Below are 13,739 nucleotides of genomic sequence, written 5' to 3' on the forward strand. Positions count from 1 at the left end.
TCAACACTTCATTATGTAAAAGAGAAGAAAGAAAAAAAAAGGTAGAGAAAAACGCATAAAAATAGGGGAAAGAAATTGAATGAGAAAGACCATCACGTCAGATTCTGAAAGTGATTGAAAAAAAGCTGTGAAGCGATCAGCATCCAAATGTGAGCACCAAGGTCTGAATGTGATCTATGAGGAGGCATTATTTGCATGAGATTAACTCAGCTACACAAACATTGTCCCAAACCAATTCCATGCATGTTTTTTTTATCAGGAAAAGAATAAATAAATGCCCCCCCCCCCCACTCTTCCATGCATGTTCTTACAATTTACTAGTTCATTGGGTTTTACTATCACTGCTATTTGAACTCCTCAATAAAACTACAATGCTGGATTATCCCAGGCTACCCTGTTTCAGCCAATCTAGTCTAGCATAAGAAACACTATGCTAAACCTTTACCCAAAAAGAAAGAAAAAAATTAACATTATGCTAAGACGTAAAAGCTTGTTTAGCTCAAAAAAGAACTGAAAGACTAATTACGGATATGTACGTCACAAATCTTCAAGATACAGGGTAAAAGCATGGTTTTGTTGTTACAAGGTTCTATTAAAATCGAGTCTTTTAAGCAGAGCTACTCTTTTTTGAGGTCAGCTCTGCATGGGTACATGTACCGTCTAAGTTTGTGCAAACCCAAACCTAACAAAATATTATTTAATATTTTGACATCTGGTCTACAGTGTTATCAAAGGCGAGAAGCGCAAAAAGCTCTAAGGTATGTTGGGGCTTTAAGCGCAAAGGGCAAATAAAAGGTAGGCTTTAATGAAGAAAGGCGCAAATGGAGAAAAACTACAAATACATATGTGTAGTCCAAGACTAATATCTATAAGCATGAATACCAAATATATGAACAAAGAAATTGAAGAAAATTTACAATAAAGTGAAATATCAATCATTTAGTGTCGCCTCTTCAAGATTACGTTTGGAAAAGTATGTCTTAGAGCCTTGATGACAACACCGAAGGGCCCACTAACAGAGGCAAAGTACTCAGCATGTTTTGAGCCTCGCTTCAAGGCTTAAGTGAGCACGCCTTTGATAGCACTGGGTCTATCTAAAATAACTCCGGCATTTAAGCAAATGAATATTTTCTTAATATTTAGCTATAAGGTGGGTTGCGACAAGAAAAATTGTTCCTAATCAAAAAGAAAAAGTTGGAAGTCGTACCATAAGAATCACCCACTCCAAAGTCATGTCTGATTACCCAGCCTTTGCTAGTTCCCAGAACTATGACATCATTGCCGGTCGCCATGCATGTAATGGCTCCACGGCCTTTTGTGGCATATCTTTCAAGAAGATCTACAGAGAAAACCTGATGTCTTCTTTCCATTCTAGTAAGGAAATGACAGAAGCAAACCAAATAAAAGTTGGGTCAGACCACAGTATTCCGATCTTTAGTTATGAAAACTAATTGCAACACTAAACTTTAGCTATTGAAAAAAAGGAATATCAAGATGATAAATCAACAACTTCATGGAACATGTAGAAGAACTTAAACTAAGGGGAGGGAAATATAGGTGCATGAGTATTCCAATCATACTTTAGTAGTCTTCATAGACGGCTTTATTTCAAAAGGTGCAGGTTACGCTTAAAACAAGCTATATCAAAATTCCTTTTACAATTCTCGCCAAAAGATATCCTTCATAAAAATTAACTAGTTTCCTTGAAATCAAATATTAAGATATTATCATTCAGAAGACCACTGATACCAAAGAGAAAGCAAAACTATACTGCATGAGTACGGAGCCTGAGGCAAATATATCTAATTCTCTATATAAATTGGGACATTGATTGATTAACATTTTTTTTTTTTTTTTTTGGGGGGGGGGGGGGGGGGGGGGGGATGGCGTATTTAGAACTACATAAATAAAGAAGTATTACGAATCACCACTTTTACAATTACAAATATTTTAAAAAAAAATGATTGAATCCTGAAATAGTAATCGTGCCAAACAAAGTAGGAAAGAATCATCAACAATAAGCATGTTTAGCTTTGGAATCACTCACATTTAACCGTTGCAAAATGGAAGTCCAAAAATTGTTTCAACTGGTCAAGTCACCTTGAGGTTCCAGTTCCACGATCATTCCATAAATTACTTTGGTCAACAACTTGTGCTATAACTCCATAAAGACTGTGAAAGGCCTAAGATCAATTTATCGCCTTTGTACAAAACATTGCGGCCTACTTCACATTCCGAATTCTAGTATAACAATTGTTTAAAAAAAGGGTAAATACTTTTTGCCTGAGTGGGATCAGTAAGAAAAGTGTTTTTTTTCCCTCAAGAAATTAATTCAGGAGACAAGAAGAGAAACTTACAACTTGATTTCGCCGGAAAAGATATCAGCAGAGGAATTCACCGCAGAAAGAGCAGGGGCGTATGCACATTAAGAATTTGGGGCCCGTGAACCCATCCTACTTGTAAATAAAAGTAGATTTCTGTGTAAAATTTTCCTTGTTTTGCTATATATTTTTTGCAGAAGGCACCCACGGTTAAATCTGGTATTTGGTGCCTCAGTTTGAGACCTAGGGCCATATGTGCTATTAAGTTTTTAGCTCGGTTTTTCTTCTATTTTTCCCATTCTATTTTTTTCCTTTTGCCTTTTCTTGTTATTTTTTTCTTTACTGATTCTCTCCTTGATTGCATCCAAGCTGATTAATTCTTCAGGCTTTATGGTATACAATAAATTAAGAATTTAGAGATTAGCTATTGATTACTTCTAATTAAGATTTATTTTTAATTTAAACTATTATAAATTTGTTTCACTATTAATTAATTACCAGAAAATAATAATTTATATGGATGTAAGATCTATTATAAATTATACGAAGAGACTTGCTTAATTAATTTTATACCCATCAAATTATTTCTTAATCATATCTTTCTTCCAGTCAAATTGTTGAACTTCTATCTTCAATTTCTTTAAGAACGGAACGTAATTTTCTTTTCTTTGTATGAAATTCACATATAAAGAAGTTATCATATGCTCCAAAAACGTTTTGATTTTTCATGCTTCTTTTTATCCTTAAACTTGCACAAAATTTAGTTTTAACGGCATTAATATTTGTACAAATTATAATTGATAATATTAATGAAAAAACAAATTTAGTTCGTAAGATTACAATTAATTATCTCTTTGAATAATATTTTCTAAAACTAAAAATAAGTGATAATATTTTTATTTTTTTTACGTTACTGACATTATGACTAGTATTAATTTTACGTCAAAATCATAGGTGCACCCATGGTATTAAAATTCTAGATCCGCCTCTGAGAAAGAGATTCAGACGTCCGGTGACAGACCGACGAATTTTGAAGTTGGCCGGAAAATAGATGCCAGAGTGATTTAGATGTGTGTTTTAAAAATTTGCGGTGTTTTCCTTCCAACTTGAAGGTGTTCCTGGAAAGTATTGGGTAACTAGAAAAATCAAGCCACCGATGGAATGGTTCGAAATAAGTGTTACCCTTCAACATAAACGAGTTCTACTTTGCTTTACTGGAAGAATACACGTAGGTTGTTTGGTAATTCAGCTAATACGTATTATTTATGTTTTAGTAACTTTAATTGTGATTTTTTTTGGTTAAATAATTTGTTAAATAAGTTATTTGATAGAATTAATTAATTAAAAATCTTAGTATTATAAAAGAGCAGATTTGTCAAATTATATTTCATTTATATTAATAAAAAATAAACTAAAAGAATTGTTAGAGGGAGAAAAATAAGGGAAGCAAGCATAATATTTTAAACTACCAGGGAGGTCTCTGAATTGTCACTCAATTTTTTTTAAAAAAGTTTTTTAGCTATTGCCATTTGTATTTGGCTAAATCATTTGAAAATACTTGACTTAAAACTTATTTTCATGTTCATCTGGAAAAAGACTATTTAATTAACGTTTGAAATTAACATTTATTCAAAAGCTAACAATTATAGAATGTATAATTAAACTTATCAACAAAATATGATGCATATAATTATATTATGGCAAGTAAATATGCCTTTATAATTATTAGGTTGTGTAATTACTAGGCTATATAATTATTACCCTAGTAATTATACCAAATTCAACTACAAAGTATCCTTCCAAATAGACTCATATTAGTATTAGACTAACAATTTAAACAGTTCCTCAATTGACAAATGAAAAAATGTTATTAAAAAAGGAAAATAGTTTAATTATGTATTATTATTATAGACTTTTAGTGAAGTTTTTTAATTTTATTTAGTTGAAATATATAATTATTTATTTTTGAGATTCCGTGAGAAGGAAAGAAAGAGTAAAGAGATCAGGAAGAAAAAGCATGGTGAAGAAGGAGAAGTTGATAACATTCTAAATTGTTGAAGGATAAGAAGGCAACATTCTAATAACAAGGGATAATTTTTTCAATACGGGTTTTTGTATTAAAAAACTTATTCTTTTTATTATGTTTTCTCCTGGAAGGAAGCTAAATTTTGTAGACCTCACAGAAATATCCAAATTTTGATGCCCAATACTCCATAGATAGTTTGAACTGTATAAGAGCAATAATCAATTTTTCGCTCAAATCATTTGTAGGGGAACCCTACCTTCTCTGATCCATTCGACACGTGCAATTTCTTTTTCGTCGATACCCCCCGCAATTTGTATTTGAATTCCTTTTATATCTGCTTTTGCTCAAAATCACTTCTTTTTCGTCTAATAATTGAATCTGTTTGGCCAAACTTGTAAAAACTGATTATCTATCTATATCTATATTATATTAAAAATAAGAAGCCCTTTAAATTACTAAATTACCCTTTTATTATTTAACTAAAAGGAAGACCCTAACCTAAATATTAAATTACTAAATTACCCTTCTGTTATTTAACTAAATAATTTATTTATTTATTTTAAATCAAATTCTACAGAATATTCCAAACGCTATTGATAGAAACGCTTCGTATCGTTGCTCTTACTGAACAGTTGCCTCTATAATTGGTTTTTTTTGGTTAAAAGGGATATTATATATATATATATATATATATATATATATATATATATATATATATCTTGTTAGCAAAAAGGTAATACAGAGAAGTCATTATTTGGGTATTGTAGTACCCCAACTACCGAAATGTTATGCATAATTGTATCCATATTACAACCCACAAAAGATCTAACCAACTCAGTTCCTAGGATGTCTGCCCAAAATACATCATTGGCAAACATCGGAGGAACTGGTAGTATACTAGAACTATTCAAAAAAGCTTCCTTCGCTGCTTCCCTAGTCAATGCGTCCGCCACCCTATTCTGCTCCCGATAGATGTGCTTCACCACGACCCTGTCCATCCTGCATATTAATGACCTGCATTCACAATTAAGGGATCATAGATGAGGCTACCTTTCATTAGTATATTGATAATTTCAGAAGAGTCAGTATTGATTTCAAGAGGAACCAGGTTGCTTTGTTCCGCAAGTTGTAGTTCCTTTAAGAGAGCTGATGTTAGGCTAGAAACCCGTATTTTAGCCATAGTATTACATTTCAATTACTGCATTTTTATATATGTTTGAGCTCAAATGATAGTGAATTACACTTAGTACGTGTTTTATGCCTTGCAGGAAGTGATCCTGAGCTCAAGAGTTAATTTGGAGTTAAATTGATCAATCCGGAGCTTTGAAGTTTGAGTAAAAACCCAATACATTAAGTTGGGATAGTGTTCGGAGGTCGTGTACCAAGTCTGGATGTTAAAAGAGGACGAAATAAGTTCATTATGAGGAAATTGCACTGCCGCGCAGCATGGGGCGCCGCAAGGCGCGGCGCAGCAGTACAAAAGTGGGCCTGACAAGAAAAGTGAGAAGCTGTTGATAAAGGCCATTAGCGTGCCGCATGGTGCGGTGCATGGTGCGGCGCATGGTGCGGCGCAGCAGTACAAATTTTATAGAGCCAAGTCATTTTGCGCATGAAAGGGTGTTTCGTCTAGGCCCGACCCTACTTGGTATAAATACATATAAAATGCTATTTTGAGGACTTTTGACATATCTTAGACCTAGGGAGCCTATTTCGGAAGGGAGAAAACGTTGGGAGCAATTTTCGGAGGAGATTAGCGTCGAATTCTTCATTCCTTCATCTTTGCTTTGTAATTTAATTATGCAAATTATTTAGGAAATTGTTACTATGATTATGAGTAGCTAAATTCCTAGTCTAAGGTTTTGAAGGAACCTGTTGCGGGATGAACTTCTTGTTGTGTTAATATAGTTTGCCCAGTTTAATCTCTATTTGTTCAATTACGTTCTTGTTGTAGTTTATTGATAGGATCCTCAATTAGCTATGCCTATTTAATATTACTCGGGAGAGAGTGCATATTTAGGTAGTTGTTGAACAACACAACTCCCAAAGTATATGAGGAATCAATGATCGAGGGTTTGAAGGTGGGATCAGGGATAACAAAACCTTGGGTGCGATCTAAGTGAGCTGTAATAAAAGTCAGCTAGCGTAACTCGGGAGAGTACCTCTAGTAAATTGTCATAATTACTCGAGAGAGATTTACGGTAGTAAGAGTGCTCATGATCGATATAGACGATTAGGAAAATCTATACGAAACATGACAGGAATGGATTCCATCAATAGGGGAAATCACAACCTTAGATCCTTCTCTTGTTTGTTTACAACTCAGTTATAGTTAGCTTTTAGTTTACTTAATTTTATTCAGTTATAATTAGTAGAAATATCACCAAGTGTTATTCAAACTATATGGGAAGTTGATTACGGAGAATTCAGTGAGTCTGACAAAAGTAGTTGGTAGGTTAATTCCCTGTGAGATTCGACTCTGGGCTAAATACCCGAATTATATTTGCAATGAGTGTTTGTCCTTTTTATAAAGCATAGTTGGGCATGATCAAATTTTGGCGTCGTTGCCAGAGAATTAACGGTGTTATCAATTACAGTTGAAAGAAATACAAAATTCTTAGTGTAGTCAATTTTCTTCATTTTCAATCCATACATTGAAATTTTAACGTTTGCTAACTTGGTGGTACAGGTGCATGCCTAAAAACTCATTGAGAACTGGTGAAGTGTTTGAAGCATTATCAGATCCCGAGAAAGTTTTCAAGGCCTTGAATAGAGCCAACCAGAAAAACAAACAACAACAATCAACTGAACAACCTGAACCAGACATGGCAGAGCTGGTAAATAACAAAAACAACAACGAGGATAACATGGTAGACCCAGCTCTGCAGGTAGTGGTGCCTCTAGTGCCAGAGGCTCCTCTATATGACTGGGTGCAACCCACAGTAGAGAGTTTGGACACAGCGATAGCAGTCCCGCAGATACAGGCTGATTCTTTTCAAATCACAAACAACATGCTGGACTTGTTGCAAAACAAGGGACGATTTTCGGGGTCATACATTGAAGATCCTCAACAGCACTTAAAGAATTTCCTATCAATCTGCAAAACTCAAAGGTAGCCCAACGTAACTCAGGAAGCAATAAAGATGTTGTTGTTTCCATTTTCAATGACTAGAGCTGCCCAGACTTGGCTAAATTCACTCCCTATTAACTCTATCACGACTTGGAAGGAGTTAGTCAAGTAATTTGTGAATAAGTTTCATCCACCCAACAAGACTGCTCAGCAAATTGATGAAATTTTGAGCTTCAGACAGAAACCAATGGAAACATTGCAAGAAACATGGGAACGATTCAAAGGGATGTTGGTTATATGTTCGCACCACGGTATTCCAGAGCAGATGGTGGGGCAGCAGTTTTACATGGGTCTGACAGATAGCGTGAAAGCTAATGTTGATGTTTCAGCTGGTGGAGAATTCTTGAGCAAATCATGGAGAGAAAGCTAGATCCTGCTTGACAAGATGGTATAGAATTCGGGGTGGACAACCAGGAATGCACCTATCACTCCAGTAGTTCACTTAGTGACCTTAGATCCAGCCAACACTCTTGCTAAAAATATGGCCACCTTAATGACATAACTGAGCATACTCACCAAAAAGATGGAAGAGTCAAGGCAGAAGCCGCAGGTGCACATTGTAGATACAACCAATGGGGGTTTATGCACATCTTGCATTAGTCAGCCAATTGGTAGCCAGTGGAATGCGGAAAGTGATCATCATCATTACCCTGAGAACATGAATTATGTGTCTAGTTATGGGGGCCAGAGAAAGGGTGTTCAGAATTGGGGCCAACAGAATCAGCCATACAGACCAGTCCAGCCGCAACACAATAATAGAAATATGGGATCCATGTGACCTCACGATAATGTCACCATACCAAAGGCCACATAGGTACAACAACCAAAATCAGCAACAAGGTTATCATCCTCCTCAACAGCAACATGGTGTGAGATAGAAAGATGGGTTTGCTAGACTCGAGGCAATAATGCAGCAGGTTATTGGGTCAAATGCAAAAATGAGTTAAAGAGTAAATGGACATGAATCAACCATAAATAATATTGAATTGCAAATGGGCCAGATCTCGATGTCTTTGAATAATCGTCCTCATGGGACATTGCCTGCAGACACTCAGGTAAATCCAAAAGATCAAGGCCCAAAGCAGCTGATGGCAGTGAGTCTACGTAATGAAAGAGACCTAGACTTGGAGCAACAGAGGGCTCGAGAAAGTAGACAGGCTGAGACACTTGTACTAGTGCCCATTGAGCTAGATGATTCAGCAAAACTGATAGAGGTGACAGTACAACCTACCCAGGAAGAAACCAACACACAGATTGAGCCTGAGAAAGAAGCTGAGACAGCCTAAGAACCGGTAGTTGAGGTGGCGTTTGACAAAGAGAAAACCAAAATCACTAGGAAGAAGAGACCTCCAGCACCATTACCATAGAGGCTGGCCAAATAACAGAAAGATGAACAATACAAGAAATTCTTGGAGATGTTGAAACAAATTCAGGTAAATATTTCACTGATTGATGCTTTGAAGGAGATGCCTGGTTATGCAAAAATGATGAAGGACTTGATGTCCCGAAAATTCGACTTCCAAGACTTGGCCACAATGACTCTAACTCAGACCTGCAGTGCTGTGGTGACTAGACCAGTTGCTGAAAAGTTGTCTGATCCAGGGAGTTTCACAATTCCCTGCACCATTGGTAACTTTGCATTTGCCAAGGCACTCTGTGATTTGGGGGCTAGCATAAATCTTATGCCTGTGACGATCTATAAGAGGTTGGGGATTGGAAGAGCTAGACCCACATCTATGTTGTTGCAGCTGGCTGACAGAATTGTAAAAAGACCCTCAGGTATTTTAGATGACATGTTGATACAGGTAGGGAAATTTGTATTCCCTGCAGATTTTGTGATTTTGGATTGTAGAGTGGATGAAGAAATTCCCATAATTTTGGGAAGGCCGTTCTTGGCCACAGGGCGAGTCCCATTGATTGTGAAACTGGGAAGCTCAAGATGAGGTTGAACGGTGATGAGATAACATACGTGCAGAAATCTATGAGGCGACCAAGTGAATTCGCCAATTATTCTCTTATTGATGCCTTGGATGTAATCGTGGAAGAGGATGATGAGACATTAACTATTGAGGATCCTCTTACTGCATGTCTTATGAATTTAGATGAGGTGAATGGGGAAGAATTGGCATAATGGGTGTTGGCTCTTGAGGGCAAAGGCTTTTGGGAGAGATCACTTAAATTCGAGTCCTTGTACTTAGAAAAAAGAGAAACTCCACCACCCAAGCCATCCATAGAAGAACCACCAAAGCTGGAGTTGAATCCATTACTCGCCCACCTCAGGTATGCGTTCCTAGGACCTAACTCCACATTATCTGTTATTATCTTATCTAGTTTGTTAGATGTGCATGCACAAAAGCTTTTGCAGGTACTAACGGAGTGCAAGACTGCCATTGGGTGGACCATGACAGACATTAAGGGGATCATCCTAGCATATTGTATGCATAAAATTCTGCTGGAAGAGGGGAACAATCCTTCTATGGAGCACCGAAGAAGGTTGAACCCCAACATGAAGGAAGTGGTGAAGAAGGAGATCATTAAGTGGTTAGATGTGGGAATCATTTTCCCCATCTCTAATAGCAACTGGGTTAGCCCGGTGAAATGTGTTCCTCAGAAGGGTGGTATGACGGTGGTAAAAAATGATAACAATGAGCTGATCTCTACAAGAAACGGCACAGGCTGGAGAATTTGTATGGACTATAGGAAATTGAATCTGGCCACCTGGAAAGACCACTTCTCACTTCCCTTCATTGATCAGATGCTTGACAGAATGGCAGGGAGGTCCTACTTCTATTTTCTGGATGGGTACTTAGGGTACAACCAAATCTCCATTGCACCAGAGGACAGAGAGAAGACCTTGTTCACATATCCATATGTGATTTATGCCTTCCGGAGGATGCCTTTTGGCCTATGCAATGCATCCACCACATTCTAAAGGTGCATGATGGTAATATTCACCGATATGGTTGAAGACATAATGAAGGTGTTCATGGATAATTTCTCAGTGGTAGGAAACTCATTCCATGCGTGCCTTACAAACCTGACCCGTATGTTGAAAAGGTGTATCGAGACTAACCTTGTACTTAATTGGGACAAGTGCCATTTCATAGTACAAGAGAGTATAGTCTTGGGACACCTGGTATCAGGCAAAGGAATCGAGGTGGATCGTGCTAAATTTGATGTGATAGAATACTGCCACCCCCACATCAGTCAAGGCAATCAAGAGCTTCCTCGGGCATGCCAGTTTCTATCGGAGATTCATCAAAGACTTCTCAAAAATTGCCAACCCTCTGTGTAAGTAAGCAGAAAAAATATCACTCTTTTGTGTTTTCTGATGATGCAGGGTAGCATTCTAGGAGTTGAAAAAGAGGCTAGTCACAACACCCATCATTGCTGCCCCCGACTAGGAGAAACCATTCGAACTCATGTGTGACGCCAGTGACTATATAGTGGGGGCAGTGTTAGGATAGCAGAAAGACAAGATAATGCACCCAATTTACTGCGCCAGTAGAATGTTCAGTGGAGCCTAGCTGAACTACACTGTGACTGAAAGGAGATGCTGGCTGTGGTGTTCGCATTCGACAAGTTCAGATCATACCTGATTGGCTCTAAGGTAATTGTATATACTGAATGTTGCTTTCAGGTACTTGATTGAAAATAAGGAGTCCAAACCACACCTGATTCGTTGGGTGCTGCTACTGCAAGAGTTCGACATGGAGATTTGTGACCGTAAGGGCACGGAAAACCAGGTCGCTGATCATTTATCACGACTTGAAGGAGCTGAAAACTCAGTTGAGGCAGAGGATATTCTGGAAACCTTTCCAGACGAGCAGCTACTCGCCACAAGCCTTGAGGAAGTGCCATGGTATGTAGACATTGCAAATTACCTGGTAAGCGGTATAGTCCCCTATGACCTTTCCTCTGTACAAAAGAAAAGGTTTTATCATGACTGCCGCATGTATTACTGGGATGAACCTTATCTATTTAGAATTTGTGTTGATAATATGATCCGTAGGTGTGTCCCTGAGATAGAACAATTTTCTATTTTGCAGGCATGTCACGCATCGGCATATGACGGACTTTTGAAGGAGTTAGGACGGCAGCAAAAGTTCTAGAAGTCGGGTTTTACTGGCAAACATTGTTTAAGGATGCACATCAATGGGTGAAGGGCTATGATGAATGTCAGCAAACCGGGAACATCTTCCGTCGCCATGAGATGCCCATGAACCCAATTCAAGAGGTTGAAGTGTTCGATGTATGGGGGATAGACTTTATGGGCCCCTTCGTCAGCTCCTTTGGCAATAAGTACATACTTGTTGCTGTAGATTACGTGTCCAAATGGGTGGAAGCTGCAGCACTCCCCACCAATGATGCAAGGGTGGTGGTGGGGTTTTTGAAGAAGAATATATTCACCCGTTTCGGGATCCCGAGACCTATTATCAATGACGGAAGCACTCACTTCTGCAATAGCCTTCGAGAAATTGCAAGCAGAGTATGATGTGCACCACAAGGTGGCAACCCCATATCATCCTCAGACCAGAGGATAGGTCAAAGTGTCGAATAGAGAAATAAAGAGTATGCAGACCAAGACTGTGAACGCCACAAGAACTAATTAGGCGAAAAAGCTAGATGATGCACTCTGGGCCTACAGAACCGCTTTCAAAACATCAATTGGTATGTCACCATACAATTTGGTGTTCGGGAAGGCCTGTCACTTGCTAGTGAAACTAGAACATAGAGCTTGGTGGGAAATGAAATAGCTAAATCTGGACGTTGTGGCAACGTGAACAAATAGAGTCACAGAATTGCATGAGCTAGACGAGTTCTGATTTCTTGCTTTCGAGAGCATGAGGTTATCAAGGAGAGAATGAAGAGGTTTCACGACAAGAACATTGTGGAGCGAAATTTCAATCCCGAAGACATGGTGTTGCTTTATAACTCAAGATTAAGGCTATTTCCGGGTAAACTCAAGTTACGATGGTCTGGACCATTTCGGGTGGTCGAAGTGCTCCCTTCAAGTACCATAGAGATTGCCTCATAGAAAGATTCCCACACATTTAGAGTCAATGGGCAAAGATTGAAACCATATGTGGGCATGGATGAAACCAAGGAAGTGTTAGTGATCCATCTGACTGGACCTCAGAGGTCGAGCGAGCCTTAAATGCGCTTATATGCGTCATGCCGTGACATTAAATCATGCGCTTGTTGGGAGGCAATCCAATTTTTAACCTCACTAACCCATAATTGTAGTTTAGGATTATTAGAATTTAGGAGTTGTGAAACTTGATTGGACAGGTACAAGCATGAATTGGACATAAAATAAGTACATAATAGAGTCGGGGTGCAACCCATAAGCTAAATGTCGAAAATAAAGAAAACTCTATGAAAAATGGCCTACCGCGCCGCATGGGGCACCGTGCCATGCGCCGCACCAGGCCTAAAGGGGTTTGAGAGACAAAAGTGCATGGCCTTTGATAATTAACACTACCGCGTCCTACGACGTGGCTGTACAAATATTTTTTTTTTAAAAAAAAATTGTTTCTCTTAACTAGCCCGTTCACCAGACCCCCCCCTTATTTCTTTTCTCTGATTCTTCACAAAATAAACGCCCCAGCCCTTTCCCCAAATCCCCTTATTTGCACACATTCGAGGGTGCTGATGATTAGGCCTTGGGCCTCAGGGAGTCACCTTCTTTTCACTCTTGATTTTTCTGTTTAGCATTGGGGACAATGCAATCTCTTAAGTGTCGGGTGGGGTGCTCCTATTTGATTGTACTTGTTTTTTATTTTGCCAGTTGGTTTTGTTTGATTTGTTTCTTGCTTTCATTGATATTGTGGTCTATAAACTATAATTCTGAATTCTATTGGTCTGTAATAGCTAGTAATTAAGTGTTTAGTTGACTCTTCCCGACGATGAATTTCGTCGACTGGTTTCTTGAGGGAGATGAGTCGAAAGAAAACATATATATATATATATATATATATATATATATATATATATATATATATATATATATATATATATATGTGTGTGTGTGTGTGTGTGTGTGTGTGTGTGTGTGTGTGTGTGTGTGTGTGTGTGTGTGTGTCTTTTATTTTAGTTTCTTTTTAGGTAGTGTAACAATTCCCCCTTGATTTTTCTTTGTGTCGCGGTTCTTTTCCAAGGGTTTTGCTTGAACCGGGTGTAGTTAGATCTTTTTATTTTTAGGAATTAAGAATCTTTAGTCAGAAAGCTAATGTAAAGGATCAATTTCCCTTAACTACATATG

At 37.9% G+C, this 13,739-nt stretch overlaps 2 protein-coding genes across 4 annotated transcripts in view; one reads left to right on the top strand and one right to left on the bottom strand.

Annotated features, from left to right (window-relative positions):
- The window catches only part of LOC104238972 (vacuolar sorting protein 18), a 46,320-nt gene extending 43,758 nt beyond the window's left edge, over positions 1 to 2,562 (bottom strand). Inside the window, exons 1-3 of one of the 3 annotated variants that reach the window (XM_009793504.2) lie at positions 2,358 to 2,562; positions 2,048 to 2,172; positions 1,208 to 1,371 (exon numbers count right to left, since the gene is read on the bottom strand). In XM_009793504.2, coding sequence (XP_009791806.1) covers positions 1,208 to 1,370 — 163 coding nt within the window. In that variant the 5' untranslated portion in view covers position 1,371; positions 2,048 to 2,172; positions 2,358 to 2,562. Of the gene's footprint in view, positions 1 to 1,207; positions 1,372 to 2,047; positions 2,242 to 2,357 lie in introns of all 3 variants that reach the window. The other 2 variants (XM_009793502.2, XM_009793505.2) reach the window with 2 other exon arrangements.
- A 6,327-nt stretch (positions 2,563 to 8,889) lies between these two features.
- Positions 8,890 to 9,417, top strand: LOC138879754 (uncharacterized). Its single transcript, XM_070159386.1, has one exon. The coding sequence runs from the start codon at positions 8,890 to 8,892 to the stop codon at positions 9,415 to 9,417; it is 528 nt and encodes a 175-aa protein (XP_070015487.1).
- The last annotated feature ends 4,322 nt before the right edge of the window (positions 9,418 to 13,739 follow it).

Source organism: Nicotiana sylvestris, chromosome 10, assembly GCF_000393655.2.
Source record: "Nicotiana sylvestris chromosome 10, ASM39365v2, whole genome shotgun sequence".
In the NCBI taxonomy this organism is placed as follows: Eukaryota; Viridiplantae; Streptophyta; class Magnoliopsida; order Solanales; family Solanaceae; genus Nicotiana; species Nicotiana sylvestris.